Source organism: Anastrepha ludens, chromosome 2, assembly GCF_028408465.1.
Source record: "Anastrepha ludens isolate Willacy chromosome 2, idAnaLude1.1, whole genome shotgun sequence".
In the NCBI taxonomy this organism is placed as follows: Eukaryota; Metazoa; Arthropoda; class Insecta; order Diptera; family Tephritidae; genus Anastrepha; species Anastrepha ludens.
This window is the reverse complement of record NC_071498.1, coordinates 104,041,555-104,063,055: the sequence shown is the minus strand read 5'-3', so window position 1 is coordinate 104,063,055 and position 21,501 is coordinate 104,041,555. Positions and strand designations below refer to the sequence as shown.

Below are 21,501 nucleotides of genomic sequence, written 5' to 3'. Positions count from 1 at the left end.
TTGACGTCGTGCGGAATGCACGAGCGGTTTGGCCGGGCGCTTCTTGTTGAAGCTTTCACGAGATAATTTTGCCAAACAGCCATATAATCTCTATATACAAATATTGGATAAACAGTCGACTCTGGTTAATTCAAACCTGCGATATTTCGAACCTATCATTAATTCAAAGCTATCGCGGGCCCTCTACAAAATCTATTTATATTTCGAATTATGTCCATACATTTTTATGCACTCGATAGTTTGAACGAAAAAATCATTGCTACGACGCGGTAATTCGAACTCATATGGTCAAACAGTCGACAATTCAAATTTGCAAAGTTCCTTGGTGTGTTAGTAAGAATTTTGAATTTTGGGACTCCCCATCAATGGTACCAGTAGTTGACATTAGCGGCTTTTTTCTACAAAATGAAATTGATGAAACAGCATCTCAGGCACTTTTTCTCCTTAAAAAAATTATTGAAAAGTCTGAGCAGCAGTAATGTGCTTCAAAGAAAACTCGTTCGTTTCAAAGATTAACTAATACACATTATGAATATGTAAAACATTAGCAGTTAAATAAAAACACTTTTTTTTTTTTTTTTTTTTTTGTCGGGACAACTAGCAAGTGCAGCACTCAGACATTAATTGAGTCCATTGTACTACACTTGGATTCCCTTTTAATTTTCTTTAAATCTACCCGATCTCCGAAGAAATCTGAGTAGATCTTGTGGTGCCAAGGAGCCAAGATGGTCGCTTCTTAACACATCAGTGCCAAAGACCTCAAACCTGATTCGGGCGAAGGCGGGGCAGACACACAGGAAGTGGTCCGCCGTCTCATCCTCCTCTTCACAAGCTGGGCAGAGTACACTGTCTGAGATGCCCATCCTTTCCATGTGCTTTGCCCACAGAAAGTGGCCCGTCATCAGTCCAACCAGCCGTCTGCACTCCCCTCTGCTTAATGACAGAAGGGTTTGCGACAGTCGATCGGACATGACAGGTAACATCAGTTTTGTCCATCTGCAGCCTCTCTCAGCCTGCCAAGCTCGCTTGTGGGTAGTAGTTACCCATTTGCTAACCGTGGCCGTGATGGCCGCAGAGGGGAGTGGCAAAGCGGGCTCTGGGCCAAAGAAGTTGGCCTCAGAGCCCATCTTAGCTAAGGAGTCAGAGGTCTCGTTACCCGCGATACCCACGTGTCCCGGGACCCATGTTAGCATCAGGCTATTATGTCTGCCGACAAAGTTCAGCCTGGATTTACAGGACTTCACTACTCCTGATGTGGTTTGAGGGCTGTCTAAGGCCATAAGCGCTGCTTGGCTGTCGCTGCAGACACATATAATATAGATCTGCCTCTCCATCGTTTTTCCATAACAAAGTTCATCGCTTCTTGAACTGCATACACCTCCGCTTGAAACACAGATGCATGCATTCCAAAAGCAAAGTGCAGTTTTGTCCCGCTGGATTCCACGTAGACCCCAGAGTCGGAGCCATGCTCGGTCCTGGAGCCATCCGTAAAAATGCGAAAACAGTGTTTGCCGGGCTCATTTTCTGAGTCTCCCCACAACTGAGCCTCTGGTAGACTCCATCAGCAAGCTGAGTGTCTCACTTTTCCGCTCCGTGAAGGAGCCATCAGATTTCCTGAGTGACCCCAGCTTTGCCGTTGGGTCCCTTTTCAGGAACCTAGCCAATTTCGCCGTGTCACTCAGAGATTCAATACCGCTGCAGAATTCCCTAAATGAGGCTTTTTTCGATTCCCGAATAAGCCTCTTGTAGTTCTTCTGAACATCACGGTATCGCTCCCAGTCCTCTGCAAGGTTAGTCTTGAGGGCCCGGTTTAGAAGTTTTCTCGACTCACGCCTCAACATCTGGAGCTCTCGGTTCCACCACGGAACGGGAGTCCGGCTCGGGAGAGGTCGAATTGGACAGGCTGACTCAAAACAGTCGGTTAGGGCAGCGTTAAGTTTCTCAACAGCCGCCTCAATGGCCTGTTCTTTTCGAAGTCTTGGTGGCGCAACGTCAAGGTCCCGCAACGCCTCCCTAAACTTCTGCCAGTCTGTTTTTCTTGGGTTTCTAGAGGGCAATGGCATTTGTGCCTCCTCGCCACACTGAAACTCAATGTACCTGTGGTCCGAGCACGAATCTTCGGCAAGGACTCTCCAGTTCTTGATTGACCACCCAAGTTTTGAGTTTGATAGGGTTAGATCAATCACCTCCTGTCTTCTAGCCGTTACAAACGTTGGCTGTGAGCCCTTGTTTTGTATGTCTAGGCAGGAGGACGCGATAAATTCGAATAGTCGAGAGTCCCGTCCATTGCACTTGCTGCTGCCCCAGATTGTATGCTGGGCATTAGCATCGCAACATAGGATGAGGCCCAGACTGCGCCGCTCAAAGAACCTCGCGAGACTAGTGGCCTTCCCGGGTGGTGGCCCTTCCAGAGCATCGTAAGGAAAGTAAGCAGACGCAATCACAAACTTCGACCATCCGCGTTTACCTCTATAACACACCTCAGCCGCTACCAGGTCTTGGCAACAGAATTGCTCAAGACCCGTCACAGTGAGATGGGATGATACTATAAGACCGGTCCTAGGTCTGCTAGAACTCCTGTCATATAGTAACGTGGCCCCTTTCAGAGCACTTAAGCCACAGAGACGGCCCCTAAAGACCCAGGGCTCTTGCACTGCTGTTATGTGGGGTAATGTGTGCAGCTGGGAAAGCCTTCTACTTAGTAGTGCAGTAGCGGCTTTGGAATGCTGCAAGTTAATTTGCGTCACCGTCAAGGGACGATAGCTACAGGAATCGTCCGAGTCAATCATTTGGGAAAGACATGGAAGCTGGCCGTCCCAAAGAAGAGACTCAGACGGTTCCCGTACCGTGAGCCCATGACATCAACACTGGCTTCGTCCACTCGCACCACAAGAGTAGCCCCTTCCTTCCCGTCCCGGTTTTTACTCTTGGTGTACGAGACGACTCGCCAAAGCCTCGTGTTGATGCCCGGATTCTGGGCACGTAGACAGGATAGGACATCCGCCGTAGACAGGTCTGGATCCAGAATCCAGCAGATGGCCTTCCTGAGGGGTACACTCTCCTCGCTGTAGACTGCGAAGCGAGTGGTCCCCATGGGGGGCACGTTATTGACCACGGTCCTGATCCACTCGAAGTTGGCCAGAGACGCGCACGTCACCTTTATGGTGCCGTCCTTTGTCTCATAGCCCTTCGCGTTGGCTTCCGGACCGGAGGCAATAACCCGACGCATCAGCTGGCTTTTGCAGTATTTGATTTCTGCATCCGTCAGCTGATGGTCAGGCCCCAGTTTTCCAATCACAGCCTCAAAAACACTTGATAATTCGAAGTTTTATTTATTTTCTCTCAAAAATTTCGAACCATTTAATATTTCAAACACTCGATTATTCGTAATATTTTAAGAGTCCCTCGAATTTCGAATTAACGAGAGTCGACTGTATAAAAATAAATTGTCGGGGTAGCCGGTTTGAATGATTATTTTTTTAGTTTGATGGGCTGGAAAACAAAAATTGAAAAAAAAACATAAGAAAAAGCCGTGACTTCTTTGGTAGGCTAAATAGGCTTAGGGGAAAAATGAAAATCATCAACCCTAAACAAATTCCTCAAAGTCCAAAATCTAAAAAATCACAATTTGTGTTTTGCAGAAGAATTGTGTAAGAAACCAATAAATATTATATTTCGATAATGACCATCCACTTCAGATTACTTGCATTCACAATTACTTTCAATGTCAGTCCTATCATTTAATGGCTGCGTCATACATTATTTTTGCTACGATTACAAATTCAGATTAGCAAAAATGAGGTCCATTCTGAGAGTGGCGGGTGAAAATAGAGGCGAAATTAGAAGACCCGTATCGCGCCGTTTGTTTATGTTAGTTCGATTTTTTTTTTAATCGGTCTTCGAAGTTCGGAATCGGAGCAAAATTGTTTATATGGTTTTTTGGCTATAACTCGTCGACTAATTGATATTTTTTCAATCTGTAAAAGCCAAATTATTGCTAGAGACCTGTGCAACAATTACAATTTTTGAAAAAATTGATTTCGAAAATTTTTGTGGTACTTATGAAACAATATACTGAAAATCGGCATTTGACTGCAAACTTCGAAGGCCGATTAAAAAAAAATTCGAACTAACATAAACAAACGGCGCGATACGGGTCTTCTAATTTCGCCTCTATTTTCACCCGCCACTCTCAGAATGGACCTCATTTTTGCTAATCTGAATTTGTTCCACAGTGTTATTCACTCCGTGCGGTAAAGGGTTACTATCAAATCAGTTTTTGGTGACATGAAGTAGGGCCGTTGCGAAAGTGGAATTTCAGACACACATAATTAAAAATATAAAAGTAACAGTGAGAAATAATTTAGTTAAATGACAAGTTCGTTAGTCATTTTTGGAGGCCGCCGTAGCCGAATGGGTTGATGCGAGACTACCATTCGGAAGTGCCCACACTCGAATTTCCGTGCATGAAACACCAAAATGAGAGAAAAATTTTTTTCTAATAGCGGTTGGTACTCGGCAGACAATGGCAAACCTCCGAGCGAGCTCCTCATAAAAAACGATCTGCCGATCGGAGTCGGTTTAAAACTGTAGGTCCCTCCATTGTGGAAGAGCATCAAGATGCGCACCACAAATTGGAGCTCCTCGGCCCATCATCAAATAAATGGGGTAAGCGCTAATTATATACCTATATATATACATAAGAAAGATTTAAACAAAAGTTTTGGTTTAGATATTCACTTTATTTCACTTTTACTGCTTACTCAATACTAATAACTTAATACTATTTTTCTAACTTCATCACCCACACTTCGGGCTCCTATCTCTGAGTATAAGAGACGAAATGTGAGAGACTTTCGGGAGTGGAGTCATGTATGTAGTCGACATATATAAAGTATATATGTCACTCCTCCCAACTTTAAAAATTTTCACAGTTCTTAACTAATGAACTAATATACATATGCATTTTATATATAAGTTTTTCCTATTAATTCTTTATTTTTATATTCTGTAAAATTATTTTTATTATTTATATTTTTTTGTTTTGATTTTTTTTTTAATTGCTAGATTTAAATGATTCGTTAACATGGCTTTCTTTAATTATTATTTACATAAATAAAAATAAAATTCCAATTAAATAAGAACTTTCATTTACTCAATATATTTCCTTTTTCCTTTTAAACTGGTTTTTATATTTTCTGACTTTCTGATTTTTAAATTTTATAATATGGTGCTCCCCATCTTCTTCCGTTTTTAACAATCTTACTTGCCTATACGGATTACATATTTTATCTAATCGTTTTCTTGCATTTTCCGCATTTACAAAATTAGTATCGATTTCATTTTCTTGTCTGTGTTTATTAATATTTTCAATTCTTTTTTCTTTGATTATTTGGGGATCATTTTTTGGTGGTTGTTTATTGAAAAATATATTGTATGAAATTTCCCCTGTAGTCGAGTGAATAATTATATGATTATAGGTATAAATTGCTTGCTCTATTTCTAAGTATTTTAATTCTTTGTCTTCTGATGTATGTATTATTCTTAACTTTTCATTGAGTGTTTTGTGTAGTCGCTCAATATCGCCGATACCTGTTTTTCCTGTTGTTACTTCAATTTTTATGTTCATTTGATCACACCACTGTTTGATGTTTGTGTTATTTAGGCCCTGATCTTGGTCAACTTTCATAACTTTGGGGGGTCCCATAGTATTAAATATTTTTAGTAAAGCTCTTTTCGACTCAAGCCAGTTTAGTGCCTTCACCTTCTCTACCATAGCGAATTTAGAAAATAAATCGATACACGTCAAATAATATTCGTTGTCCCATTTCCAAAAGTCTAAAACAAATTTTTCTCTGATTTCGTATGTCTGAGGGGTAACTTTGAATGGAAGCTTATATGTAATATGGTCACTTTTGCAGTGATTACAAAGCTCGCAACTATTAATAATGTTTGAAATTTCTTTCAGATAATTTGGATAGTAATATTTTTCTTTAAAACATTTTGCAACTTTCTCTATTCCCTGGTGAAGTCCACTTATATGCATTTCTGTTACTATAGTTTTAAAATCAGAATAATCAAAAATATTTTCCAATTCCTTAGTTGTCCTATAAACTCTGTTTCTACTAGTATTAATCAAAAATTTGTACACATTTTGAAGCTGCAGGAAATCATTATTATTTGGCATATATATAACTGTTTTGTTCTTTAAAAGGTGAGTTTTAATTATTTCTTTAATATAATCTGTGGTTAGATCTTTATACGTAACCAAAGTAAAATTATTCGTGAAAACTTTTTTTGCGTTGCTACTATTTTGTTTTCCTCTTACTATTTTGAGTTGATTTTTATATACATACATTTAAGGGTCTTTCAGTTATGTGAATAAAACTTTCGCTGTCCTCATCAGCGGAATGAATGGTTGCACAATTAGAAGCGATGTCATCTTCTTCTACATTACATTCCTCAACTTTAATGCGAGAAAGTGCATCTGCAACATGATTTTCCCTTCCCGGGATGTATTTCACGTCGAAGTCATACTCGTTGAGGCGAATCTTCCACCTTTGCAGCTTTGCATTTGGCTCTTTCAAATTATGTAGCCATTGAAGTGGTCTATGATCGCTATTTATAGTGAATTTCCTACCAAACAAATATGGTCTAAAATATTTAGTGGCCCAAACCATTGCTAATAACTCTTTTTCTGTCGTAGAGTAGTGAAGTTCATGCTCATTCAGAGTGCGGCTCGCGAAGCAAATAGGATGGCTTTGTTGGCTTAACACTGCCCCTAAGGCGACGTTAGAAGCGTCTGTAGTTAGCGTAAATGGTTTTTCATAATTTGGGTACACTAAAATAGGAGGAGGAGGATTGGAGGATGGTTCCATGTGTAGAAGTCCACGCAAGTGGACTTGGGAGTGGCCAGGACGATTCTTCTACATATGGTCCAAGCAGCTCACAACGTCCGGGATTAGCCTACGTATCCTCTGGTTAGCTTCCGAACACCCGTTCGGGAGTGAGCTAACGTGAGAAGGCGAAGCATCCCAGCATAGCTGGTTGTGCGCTGGGTTTGGGGCCCGCCACTTAAAAAGCCCCCCCAATGAAAACAGCAACAAAGCCTCGGATGAGAACTTCCAACACTGATGACGACCCCTGCAAACGAAATAAGGAATACGATTTGAGAGCATGCACCTGGAATGTCTGGTCCCTTAATGGGGAAGGTGCCTCTGCCCGGCTGGTTGATGTCCTCGTGAGAGTAAAGACTGACATCACTGCCATCCAAGAGATGCGATGGACGGGGCAAGGTAAGAAAAACATAGGACCTTGCGACGTCTACTACAGCTGCCATGTAAAGGAGCGCAAATTCGGTGTCGGATTTGTTGTGGGAGAGAGACTTCGTCGCCAAGTACTGTCGTTCACTCCGGTGGACGAGCGTCTTGCAATAATCCGCATCAAAGCGCGATTTTTTAACATCTCGCTAATTTGCGCCCACGCCCCGACGGACGAGAAGGACGATGCGACCAAGGATTCTTTCTATGAGCGCTTGGAACGTTCCTATGAGCGCTGCCCCCGCCACGACATAAAAATCGTGCTTGGCGACTTCAACGCCAGGGTGGGCAAGGAGGGAATTTTTGGTCCCACAGTCGGAAAATTCAGCCTGCACAACTAAACATCCGGTAACGGACAGAGGCTGATCGACTTCGCCGGGGCCCGAAACATGGTAGTCTGCAGCACCAGATTCCAGCATAAAAAGATACACCAAGCTACCTGGCTGTCTCCTGATCGAAAAACGCGAAACCAGATCGATCATGTTGTGATAGATGGAAAATACGCTTCTAGTGTATTAGATGTACGTACGATCCGAGGAGCCAACATCGACTCGGATCATTACCTTGTTGCAGCCAAACTGCGCACACGCCTCTGTGCAGCAAAAAACGTACATCTACCTACGCAAAGAATGTTCGACATCGAAAAGCTGCAATCACAACAGACAGCCAGAAGATTCGCCACTCGACTCTCACTCCTGCTCTCAGAGAGCACTGCCCAACACACCGGCATGCGCGAGCAATGGAGCAACATTTCTCGTTCCCTACGTACCGCCGCCGAAGAAGAAATCGGATTCCGGCGAGCCCGAAAAAACAATTGGTACGACGAGGAATGTCATGCTGCCGCCGAAAGAAAAGATGCCGCCTATAGAGCCACGCTGCGATCGGGCGCAACGCGAGCCATGTGGGATCGCTACAGAGAGTTGAAAAAGGAAGAGAGACGTATTATCCGACAGAAGAAACGAGAGGCCGAAATACGTGAGTGCGAGGAGCTTGAGATGCTGGCCAATAGGAACAACGCCCGAAAATTCTACCAGAAAGTTCGGCGGCTTACAGAAGGTTTTAAGACCGGGGCGTTTTCCTGTAAGAACAAAGACGGCGATCTGGTGACTGACATACAGAGCAATCTTAAATTATGGAGGGAACACTTCTCGAACTTATTAAACAGTGACAGCTGCGCATGTCATAGAGAATGTGAAGATCCCGATACCCCAATCGTTGATGACGGAATTATCGTTCCGTTACCCGACCATGACGAGGTGAGAATAGCAATATCACGGCTAAAAAACAACAAAGCCGCGGGCGTCGACGGACTGCCGGCTGAGCTATTCAAACATGGCGGCGAGGAGCTGGTAAGGTGCATGCATCAGCTCCTATGCAAAATATGGTCGGATGAAAGCATGCCTGCCGATTGGAATTTAAGTGTGCTCTGCCCAATCCATAAGAAGGGCGATCCTGCAATTTGTGCCAATTACCGCGGGATTAGTCTTCTAAATATCGCCTATAAGGTTCTAGCGAGCGTATTGTGTGAAAGGCTGAAGCCCACCGTCAACCAACTGATTGGACCTTATCAGTGTGGCTTCAGACCTGGAAAGTCTACCATCGACCAAATATTCACAATACGCCAAATCTTGGAAAAGACCCATGAAAGGAGAATCGACACACACCATCTTTTCGTCGACTTCAAAGTTGCATTCGACAGTACGGAAAGGAGTTACCTGTATGCCACTATGTCTGAATTTGGTATCGCTCAGGCACAATATTTTATAAGAGCGTACAATTGTTGGCGTATGCCGATGATATTGATATCATCGGCCTTAACAACCGCGCTGTTAGTTCTGCCTTCTCCAAACTGGATAAAGAGGCAAAGCGAATGGGTTTGGTGGTGAACGAGGACAAAACGAAGTACCTCCTGTCTTCAAACAAACAGTCGGCGCACTCGCGTATCGGCACCCACGTCACTGTTGACAGTTATAATTTTGAGGTTGTAAAAGACTTCGTTTATTTAGGAACCAGCATTAACACCGATAACAATGTCAGCCTTGAAATCCAACGTAGAATCTCTCTTGCCAACAAGTGCTACTTTGGACTAAGTAGGCAACTGAGCAGTAAAGTCCTCTCTCGACGAACAACACTAACACTCTACAAGACTCTCATGCCCGTCCTAACGTGTGGCGCAGAAGCGTGGACGATGACAACATCCGAGGAAGCAACGCTTGGAGTGTTCGAGAGAAAGATTCTGCGTAAGATTTTTGGACCTTTGCACGTTGGCAACGGCGAATATCGCAGGCGATGGAACGATGAGCTGTATGAGCTTTACGACGACATAGACATAGCGCAGCGAATAAAGATCCAGCGGCTTCGTTGGCTGGGTCATGTCGTCCGAATGGATACAAACGCTCCGGCTTTGAAAGTATTCGATGCGGTACCAGCTGGTGGTAGTAGAGGAAGAGGAAGGCCTCCTCTGCGTTGGAAAGATCAGGTGGAGAAGGACTTGGCTTCACTTGGTGTGTCCAATTGGCGCCGGTTAGCACGAGAAAGAAACGACTGGCGCGCTTTGTTAAGCTCGGCCAAAATCGCGTAAGCGGTTATCGCACCAATTAAGAAGAAGAATATAGGATCTTCTGTAATCAATATTTTTATAGTATCTATGGCGTTTAGGTATTCTTTATCCTGCGAATTTATCCTATTTCCCTTTTTTAAACAGTTTGTCAGCGGTTTGGTAATTTTGGCAAAGTTTTTATTAAATTTGCGATAAAATCCAGCCAAACCCAAAAACTGTTTAATCTCTTTTTCTGTTTGAGGTACAGGATAATTTAATATCGCTTTAATTTTATTCGGATTTGGCTTTATACCTTCTGGGGTTACTATATGCCCCAAGAACTCTGTTTCGTGTTTCAGAAACTCACACCTAGCAAGCTTTACTTTAAGGTTAGCATCGAATAATCTTTGGAAAACTTTATCGAGCGATTCGATGTGCTCCTGAAGGGACGTGCTAAAAATGACAATATCATCTAAATACACCATACAATTCTTACCAATTAACCCTTCCAATACTGTATTCATCAGCCTTTGGAATGTGGCTGGGGCATTTTTCAGCCCAAATGGCATACGTAGAAACTCGTAGTGACCTCCTTGCGTAGAGAAAGCAGTCTTCTTTCTGTCGGCAGGGTCCATTTCTATTTGGTGGAAACCCTGTCCCATGTTTGGGATCGGGTACCTATCGTCTACGGTAATGGTGTTTAACTTACGAAAGTCGAAAACTATTCTCCATTTATCTTTCCCAGAGTGATCTGGCTTTTTAGGCACAACCCATAGCGGTGCAGAGTACGGAGAATCGCTATGGCAAATAATTTCTTGCTTCAGCATTTCCATTATTTGCTTATCCACTTCCGCTTTGTGCACTTCCGGATATCGGTAAGATTTCACATATATAGGGTCCTCATGAATTGTTTTGACTCTATGTTTAATTTTGTGGGTAAAAGTAAGGTGGTCTCACTCCTTATAAAATATGTGTTTAAATTTGTTTAATAACCCTTTGAGGCTTTTACATTCCTCGATATTTAAATGGCTTAATCTGAATTTTGTTTCTTCGTCGTCATTATTTATAATATTTAGAAGACTATCAAAATTCTCTAAGGAGTTCTTGCTATCTGAAAACTTATAAAGCATTCCACTTAAATGAAGAGTGTTATTTTCAAGATTTATTTTCGAATTTAATTTTTTCAGTATATCATAACCTAAAAGTCCTTCGTAGTTGTTAGAAAAATTGTACACATAGAATTTTAAGTTTTGCTTATTAAACGCAATTGTTTCCTGCACTTTGTCTAGCACGACTTTTCCGGTTGCAGTTTTTAAAATTATTGGCTTTACTTTAATTGCTTCATTGCTGAGTATACACGGTTTAATTAAACTAACAGACGAACCCGTATCTATTAAAAATTTTATCTTTCTGTTGTTGAGTGTCAATTTAATTTAGGGTAGTTCTCCGAGGCTTCTAATTGAAAATTCGAATCATCGTGATCCATTGGTTCAGGTTGACCGTATCTACGTATTCTGGACTGGTTGGAGTCAGCCGGGCTAAACTTTCTGGCTTGCAATGAATTCGTTTGCAAGACATTGCTTGGAATTGCGCTAGTAGGGCTATTAAATAAATGAGGGCAATGCTTTTGTGCGCAAAATTGGCCTACATTTATCTGCCTGGATTGATTATGGCTTAAATTAGTATTATCTGATGGGACCCCTCTTGTATGAAAGTTGTTACTATTTAATGTTTGATAGTGATGGTTTCTATCGGTTAAAGTAGAGTTCACAAATCCACCTTTTTGAAATCTATTATTATTAGAGTAATGGGGAGCCCTTGAACTGTTTCTTACATCCCGTTTATATTCATAATCAAATGCATCATTCTCTTTTAAAATTTTAATTACAGATTTTACACTAGTTGCTAGATTAGCATTAATTAATGCTGTTAAATGATTAGGCAATTCTCTTTTGAGGGTTTTCAAACTTAGTTGTTCTAATTCATTTATCAAAAATGTTTTAGTAAATCTACTTACAGGTTTTAATTTAATGCAATCTTTAATTCTACAAATTTCATTATTTATTTCTTCACATAGAATACGAACATTACTTCTTAATTTTATATTACTAACTTGCAATATAAGAGTCGGAATTGGTGTATGCTCCCCGAACTCATCAACCAAAAGTTTTCTTAAGATTGTCCAATTTGACGGCTGCTCCCTTCTTAGAACGTCCAACGCTGCCCCTCGTAAAGTACATAAAATGCAATTGAAGTAAAAAGCTCGCTCTGCTGGTTGCGTTGGTAAAACCTCAGGCAATATGGAATCAATGCTGTCGATATATAGTGCTAAATAGTGTGCATCACCATCAAAAGGCTGAATTAACTTAATATTTTGCATAACTAGTTCTCTTTGTTTTTGTTCCTCAGCCATGTTTGTTTTTGTTTCAGCGCTAATATTTAATGTTCTTAAATACTCATTCAAGTTTTCTAACTCTTCCTTTAAGTCCATTTATTTATTATATTATTGTATATATATAATATATAATATATATTTTTTATTTTTTTTGTTTTGTTTTTTTTTTGTAGTTTGCAGTTTGTAGTTTTTTCTTTCTCACTATATCAAATGTAACAACACCAAAGTGCAAATGTAAATCTACTGAGAGTGAAAGCTAAACAATGATTTTGTTGTTACTAATTGTACAAAATTGTTTCTTTTAGTAACTGCGGCCAAGATCAATTGAAAGTCACCCGAAGTCAACGAAATTTACACCAACCAAACGTAAACTCAAGTAACAAATGTTGTTGTTTTTTTTTTTTTTTTTTTTTTTTGTCACTTTTGTTATCCATGTATCACTACTTACTGCTCTTTCTAACTAATTGCTTATTGATGAAGTTACTCTCGAATCTCACTTTTTACTTTTACATACATACGTCGCTCTTCTAAGCATCCATTCAGAAGGTCAATTCAAAGTCACACCAAAGCCTATTATCCAAAGCAAATGTGCATTGAAGGTTAAATGAAGGCCGATTCCGATGCGATCGTAAGTTTTCCTAATTAAGTCTTTTTTTTTTTCTTTGTTTTTGGTTTGTTTTGGTATTTAAATTTTTAAATATTATATGTATGCACCATGTACCTTTTCCATTCGTTTTTCGTTGTAGCTTTTCAATATTCAATATTTTGTTTTGATTCTTAAGCATTTTTTTGAACAAACTTTTTTTTTTTTTTTTTTTTTTTTTTTTGTTGCCAGTTTATTAGCGTGTTTGCTTTCAATTTTCTTCAGAACGGATATTTAAAAATAAAAATAATAATTTACACTTCTTCGCAAGGAATATGTATTTACGTAGATTCGTTTTTTATTAGGATCTTTTTCACAGATCCTACCGACTGCGCCAGAAAGATTTAAACAAAAGTTTTGGTTTAGATATTCACTTTATTTCACTTTTACTGCTTAATCAATACTAATAACTTAATACTATTTTTCTAACTTCATCACCCACTCTTCGGGCTCCTATCTCTGAGTATAAGAGACGAAATGTGAGACACTTTCGGGAGTGGAGTCATGTATGTAGTCGACATATATAAAGTATATATGTCACTCATATATGGTCATCATTAATACTCATTTAGTTTAGTACTTTAATTTTAAAATGCGGATGTAATTAATAAAAGGCAATTTAAGTCTAATTAAAGTTTATTTCCTAAAGAGCTGTAAATCCAACTGCTCGCTCGGAACACTTGCTGCTAGGGGCGATACATATCTGAGTGCGAAACCTTACAATATTTTTTATTGAAATGAAAATGAAATTTGAATTGGTCGAGCCAAGGAGCATCAAGAGATTTGGTGGCTCTGGAAATATAGTAGATAGACAAGGAGGAAAGGAGAAAAGTTTCAGAGAAAGAGATAGGAAAGAATAGATACAGAGACAAAGGTAGTTAGTCTTGTGAGAACTTTCCAGATTATTTGGTAAATCTGTAAATATCCTCCTGGTTAAGAGAACGAATATTACTTATTCTCACGACATCGGGACCCAAAACTCGTAGTCTTGCTCTAGCAAAGGCAGGACAACCACAGAGAAAGTGCTCAGTGCTATCCGCCTCCTCCAAGCATCACAGGCATACCGGGTTCTCGATGATTCCAATGGTGGTCATATGCTAACCCCATAGGTTGTGTCCTGTAATAATGCCGACCATCAACCAAACGTCTTTCCTTCTAAGCTTTAGTAGAAAGTTTGACAGTTTTCTGTTCGGACTTGTCACAAAACACTTTGCAGTTCTGCAGCGCTCTAGACTGGGCCATCGCTCTTTATGTAGATTGCATACATAATCGCTGATCTAATTCATGATTCCTGCGGAACTGATTTCGATTATGGGCTCTGGACCTTGTGGGGGAACCGCTGATCCACGGTTGGCCAATTCATCGGCAATTTCGTTTCCTTGAACACCGGAGTATCCAGGAACTCATATAGCCTGTTCTGTTTTGCGACAGAATTAGGCTTCTTCTTACATTCTTGAACAATCTTTGAGGTTTGCTTCGCGCTCTCCAGGGCCTTCAGTGCAGCCTGACTGTCACTGAAAACTCCAATCTGTTTCCCGCTCCATCTCTTCTCGATTATCCATTCGGCTACTTTCAGGATGGCAAAAATTTCCGTTTTTAAAACAGTTGCCTTTTCACCTAAAACATAGTGATACTTATTACTATCGTTTAAGTACCATCCGGCTGCAGACCCTATTTCATTTTCAGACCCATCGGTAAAGAAAATATCCGTCAAACCTCCCTGAATGCATTCTGGATTGCTCCATTGCTCTCGCAATGGAAATCTGACATCAAATTTCCTTTCAAATGAAGCTATGGGTATCGTCTTCAGTGAAACGTGTGTCTCCGAAATCAGCTTCTTATCCAAGATTACTCCAGATACTTAACTTCAGCGGAAAGACAAATTGTCACACCTTTTAGTGTTGGAAGACTAAGTCCATCCAATTTCCATTTTCTCGTGAACAAGACTATGTTGGTTTCGTCCGGATTGACGGAGAGACCTTGTTTCGTGCACTAACTAGTCATCGATTTTGTCCGGAGTACCTGCATCTCCGCTAGTAGAGAGTCTACGACCAAGCACCACAGCAGCGGAGAAAGAACACCCCCTTGGGGACATCCTTGCTTGACCCTGCCGGAGATTAGTTTGTTACTGTTCCCACCGGCAGTTAACAGTCGCTCAGAGAGCATGGAATACATCCATTTTACAATGGCAGATGTCGTTCGGCAGATGATCATATTGAGCTAAAAGTGGCATTACCAAAGCCCTCTCAATGTCCACGAACTCGCCCAATGTGTACTCGTCAGATTCCAGCTTTTAATTGTTGAGAGGATCGTCAGATAAAGTTATTTATTTTTTATTGTGGTACCAGAATATTACTTTTTTGAGCATAGTACCGGGCTATGTATCGTATATCGTTTATTATATAATTGGCACTTACTCTTTTTTTGGTGTTCGTCTTGCTGGTTTTCGTCAAATGGTTGAGTGTATTTGTTTTTTGGTTAATTTCCAAATTATTGTACAATCTGTTAAATTTACACAATAAGTAATTGTTTTTAAAGTAGAGTAGTATTAGAATTCTTTGTGGGTAATTAGTGCCCCCAAATTCTTTTCGCGTCGTAACCTGCACAAATTTCGCGTTCGTAAAAGCTCCACTCTGATTATTGCGAATGCGAATGCGAATGCGACTATCCCCATCATTTCTCGTACGTGGTTCCCCAGGTAGTACTAGTGGTCTATACGCATATGTACATATCTGGTCTACATATCCATTAATTTACTATGCACCGTAAAATACCGAATGCTGCATTAACTCTAATAAATAATTTGCAATTGCTCGTTATCTGAATGTATTTACTAATGTAGAGTTAACTCCGCGAACTTCAAATGCATCAGTTTTTTGCACTCACAAAAGCAGAAGCAGTGTTTTAGCTTCTCTCCATTATTTCTGCTCTCATCATAACCCTACGTGCCTAATTCTTAAATAAGTTTATGTTTAGTTTCTCCACAGTAAAGAAATGATTTTATATTTTTACCGAAAATGGCTTAAATAGACACACAGTCATAAAAAGAATTCAGTCGAGCGTTGAACAGCTGAGTGTGGGCACGAATACCGGTTTTTTGTGGCGGCACAATAAAAAAAGATCAATTCGAAAACAGGTATGTTAAGGGGAAATAACAATGGTTAGAGAAATCAACAACAATTCTTAATATTATTGTGACTGTGATTATAGCAATTAAATGTAAACATCTGTCTGGTTGTTTTACGGGTATAGCAATTACTGCCACATACACATTTCATATATTTTATTTTCAAAGCAATTTTGTTTTTTTCCCCCCACTTTAGCATGGATTTCTATTACTTGCCTGGCTCTGCACCTTGTCGTGCCGTTCTAATGACAGCTCAATGTGTTGGCATTGATTTGAATAAAAAATTGTTGGATTTGAGTGCTGGTGAACACTTGAAGCCGGAATTTCTGAAGTTCAATCCGCAACACACAATTCCTACCCTGGTGGATAATGACTTTGCGGTGTGGGAATCACGCGCCATTATGATTTATTTGGTGGAGCAGTATGCCAAAACCGATTCCCTGTACTCGAAAAATCCGGAAACACGTGCCCTCATCAACCAGCGTTTATACTTCGACATGAATCTGTTTATGGAATTCGGTCAATATTTTTACCCAGCTGTAATGAAGAAAACTCCATTTGATCCACAGCAGCTGAAGAAATTGGAAGCTCAGTTGGAAGTTCTGAACACTTTATTGGCTGGAAATGGCTTTGCTGTTGGCAATTCACTCACTCTGGCTGATTTGTCACTTTTGGCCACAATCAGCACTTTAGATGTTAGCTCATTCGCGAAAGGTGCCAATATTGATGTCAAGAAGTATGCGAATATTAAAAAATGGTATGAGAACATGAAGGCCGTTACACCTGGATACAAAGAGAATTACGAAGGTTGCTTGGAGTTTAAGAAATACTTCAGTGGCCAATGAGTACGAGTACTTGAATTCTTTTACTGTGTTGTTTAAGTGAGAAATGAAACGTATATTTTCTGTTGCTTTTATAAAGTAGTTATTAGGACACACAGTTTATTCTCTTTTTATACTCTCTTTAGTTGAATAAGTCTCTGTGAAAAATGTGTTGATCGCTTACTTGTATACATATGTATGTGAAATTTCATGTATATAATTGACAATGATCACACGGCATGATATGTACTCGTATAATTGCAAGCGCAGTGGCGCAAAATGCTCTACACACCTTTAGTGATAATCTACTCTGATATAAATTTAATTGATAACTTAGTATCTATTTTTTCATTTTTTTGGCAATAAAAAGATTTTGAAATGCAGTTTTGTTTTTCAAATTATTTATTTTGTTAAGCACAAGATGGCGCAAAATTAATCTTACAATTTGTATTTGAATAATTTTTTTACTAAATAAAAAACAAAAATAATTTTAAGAAATGGAAATCTTTATTTGACCTTTACATACTCCACTCTTGGCCTGTCTACTTCACAAGTGTCAAATGTGATTCACGTTCGACACCATTTGCGAAAATTATACATCTTCCGATGGGGTGATTAATTTAATGCCACCTTGTAACAAATTATTTGATCCCATCGAGTGTTTTTACAGCTGCGTGAGAGCCAGCAATATCGATAGCTATGATTTGAGAGCATACAACTGGCTTAACAATCGATTTATTGGACTGATCGAATGAATCATGTATTATAATTCGTAGCCGCGGCGGGCACATGCCGGGTATCATATTCAAAAAATAAATGCCACGAAGTTATCTACTACGAGTAGATTATAATAAAAACAATTTTCGAATATTCTGCTTCATTCATTCATTTCTGTGTTGCATTATCATTTTTAGTTCTCAAGCTCTTAAAAGAACACCCGATATAAGTAAATTTTACTAGTAACTCCGTCGATAAAGTATTTAATCTATTTAAAATTTTTCTTTTACCCCAAAGCAACATGAGTTCAATTCTGCTTCACTGGGTCTATGTTCCTGCTAAATCTCTGGAGCAAAATAACTTCAATTTCATCCTAATGTAAGTCTTCATGCTGGTTTTATATCGAGCTAATGTGCCGATAAATAGAGTTCCAACTGAATTTAACTTTTCCCCAATTTTTTGGATTTAGATTTATCTTATACGAAAGCAGTAATAAAATGAAAATTAAAATAATATTTTTTACAAATAATTATTTAATATTTAACTTAGATATAGATAAATAAAGAAAAAAATAATTCCCTAATAAATAAAAAAATTTCAATTGATTTTTGGCTGAAACTTACGAAACAGAATAAGAATTTAGAATTGTGACTTTCTGAATATGCATGCGGGTTACTTTAGAGGTGAGTAGGGTATGAAACTTACAGAATATTTCGTATGCCGCTATAATGAATTCAAATTATAAAATTTTAATAACAAAGCCCCCAATCTCCTTTTCACCTGCCTTTGTAGCAAAATTAATTATACAAGTCGCTCATTACGTCGATTATATTTGAGACTTGTGAACTGGACAGCTGCAGTATACAAACAGACAAGCAAGGGGCGCGTAATGGCTAAAATAAAGATTTCCATCACTCAAAATATTTTTTTATTTGGTAAAAAGTTATTCAAAGCCACAGTGGTATCAAAAGTAACGAATAGGCCGATAGTAGAGCTAAGGAGGCAACCAAAGTGCCATTATACATGTTCGAATACACTCTTTCAGAAGATGTAAAAAACTGGTAAGGCGTAGGTACCAATTATGAAAATTCTCTGAACAAATGGAACCAGTACCAACATCTCTACAAATCCTTCAATCTCTCGAGGTCCAAAAAACCAATACCAGTCAAATTCATCATGCCGGAATATTAACACCGTTGTTCGTCTGAGAATTTGCCATACAATTTCAACCCACTTGTATTTGCTAAATGGACTCCAAAATATTAGATCATCGGTGTTTAAAAATATCGAACCATCTGAAGTTGAGGTGATCTCGAAGGTAAGTAAAATGTATTTTAAAAGTGATGCTTAGCTGTCAGTAGTACTCGACGTTTGTCGTGTAGACTAATGTACAATTTTACACAATAGAACAACGGGTTAAAATTATAAATTATTAAGTTGTTACGAAAATAGTCGATCTTTAAGAACAACATATCGCTAAATGCGAAATTTTGTTGGCGGAATATTCACATATAATTGTTAGGAGCCATATTTAGAACAAAATTTGTGAAACCTTAAATAATCTACATTTTTTATTATTTTCAAACAAGACCTAGGCACGCCTTTTAAAATATCCTTTATTAAAAAGAGTACTTGCTGTGAAAGAACTTTGAACCAAAAAAGAAAATTCTCTTCTTCAGGCGAAAACGTCGATATTTGTATCAAGATTCAAATATAAATGTCGAGAATATAACGATAATTAAAAAGGCCGTGCGCTAAGAACAAAAATAGATAAATTTTAATGAATTTTAGCGAACTTTAATTTACTGGCATTAAGGTGGCACGTCAGGGTCGTACGAACTAAGATCTGATGGGTAAGTACTACTGAAACAAAAAATGGTATCTAAAATTCGATTTTTTCAAATTTTATATTTTTCTAGGGGATAATTAATTAACACCGAGAATTAACACCGATAACAATGCCAGCCTTGAATCCAACACAGAATATCTCTTGTGAACAAGTGCTGCCTTTTACTATGTAGGCAATTGAGTAGTAAAGTCCTCTCTCGACGCTCAAAACTAACTCCTTATAAGTCTCTCTCGTTTGCAAAGGTGTACCTAATAAAGTCAATAATCTGGTAAAAGATCTGGACACAGACGGCAGTTGCCGATTTAGGCATGAAAACATCTTGGGCAGCGGTATTCAAGTGCACACAGGAGCAAGGCAAGGATATGTACTGCCTCTACTCTTATTTAATCTGGTCCTGCACTTAATTCTGCGACAGGCCTCCGCTGATAAAAGAGGCATTTCGTGGTGCTTGAGCGACAGTCTTGAACATCTCGACTATGTGGATGATGCAGTCCAAGATGGAGCCGTAAGCGCATTTGTGGTCCAGACAGGTTTAAAAATTCACATCGCCAATACGCAGATGATTTACAACAAAACCACAGCAGCCCTACATCTACGAAGTAAAATAATTTTGTTATCTTGGGAGTTTCATCAATAAAGGCAGCTGATACGCGCAACCGAATATCAAAAGGACGTGCAGTGTCAGTTGTTGTCAATGTCAAGTTAGTTGCCTTATACGGATGCGAGACTTGAAAGTCGTCTGTGAGAGATGTAATTTACCTAAAAGTTTTTATCGACTGTAGCCGTCGCAGGATCATGCGCATTCGACCCAACACTTTCTCCAGCAACAATCGTATGGCGCAGAAACTTGGACGATGACAATATTCGATGAGGCGCTATTTGGAGTGTTTTAGGGAAAGATTTTGTGGAAGATTTTTGGATCTTTACACGTTGATGATGGCTGCATAAGCTTTACTGCGAATAAAGATCCAGCGGCTTCATTGGCTAAGTCAGGTCGTCCGAATGGGTACAAAGGTTTCGTCTATGCAAGTATTCGATGCGATAACAGCATAATATTAATATCAGCTCTGAACGTATTCGGAGGAAGGCCTCCACTGCGTTGAAAAGATCAGGTGAGGAAGTAGTTGCGCGAAAAGTAACGGCCAAAAGCGCTTAAGCGGTTATCGCGCCAATCAATAAAAAGAAGAAGCATAATTATTAGATTTAGCTTCTCTACAGAAATATTTATAATTTTTGCAAATGGCGTCGTACGTCAATCATAATTGACACTTGTGAACTTGATAGCTGCAGCATACAAACAGACAATCAATGGTACGCTAAAGGACAAAAATTATATTTTTATTTAGTAAAAATGTTATTCAAAAGAAAAATTTATGATGATTAATTTTGCGCCACCTTGTGTGAGCTTTAGTAACAGTTCCAACAAAATCACTTTTTTTTTTGTTTTGATTATTGGCTCATACGAATTTAAACATGTTTTTAATTTTAAAATCACAACAAACACTTCAATTTAAAAGTGCATCCATAGCGAAAAATTTTAATTTCCTTACTTTGTGGATTGCGCTATCGAGAGATGATTAACGATTTTTTATGGCTGGAATTGGATGGTATTGATTTGGAAAACATTTATTTTCAACAAGACGGCGCTACGTGCCACACAAGCAACGAAAGCATTGATCTTTTACAGGAAAAGTTTCCGGACCGTGTTATCTCTTGAAGAGGTGATCACAATTGGCCACCGAGATTTTGTGATTTAACACCTTGTGACTTTTTTCTTTGAGGCCACGTGAAAGAGAAGGTCTACGCCAACAGCCCAGGGTCGATTCAAGACCTCAAAGATGGAATTCATGAGGCTATCGAGGACACAGGGCAGCCACTTTGCAATTCGGTTGTGGAAAATTTCATGAAAATGATATAGTCCTGTAAGAGTGGTCGTGGTGGTCATTTGCCTGATGTTATTTTCCACTATTAACGGCATACCTTCCTCTTTATAAAGAAATAACCATCCGACCATTTATATTAAAAAATAACATTTTCCTTTGAAAATCAAAATAACACCTCTGTTTGGAAAAGCCTATATATTGTACCTAA

At 39.2% G+C, this 21,501-nt stretch overlaps 1 protein-coding gene across 1 annotated transcript; it reads left to right on the top strand.

Annotated features, from left to right (window-relative positions):
• The first annotated feature begins 15,922 nt into the window (after positions 1 to 15,922).
• Positions 15,923 to 17,227, top strand: LOC128854988 (glutathione S-transferase D1-like). The gene is made up of 2 exons (XM_054089523.1): positions 15,923 to 16,032; positions 16,220 to 17,227. Exon 2 carries the CDS (start codon positions 16,221 to 16,223, stop codon positions 16,866 to 16,868), a length of 648 nt encoding a protein of 215 aa, XP_053945498.1. The 5' UTR covers positions 15,923 to 16,032; position 16,220; the 3' UTR covers positions 16,869 to 17,227.
• The last annotated feature ends 4,274 nt before the right edge of the window (positions 17,228 to 21,501 follow it).

Coding starts and splice junctions, on each gene's coding strand:
- LOC128854988 (XM_054089523.1), top strand. CDS start 16,221: ATGGATTTCTATTACTTGCCTGGCTCTGCACCTTGTCGTGCCGTTCTA.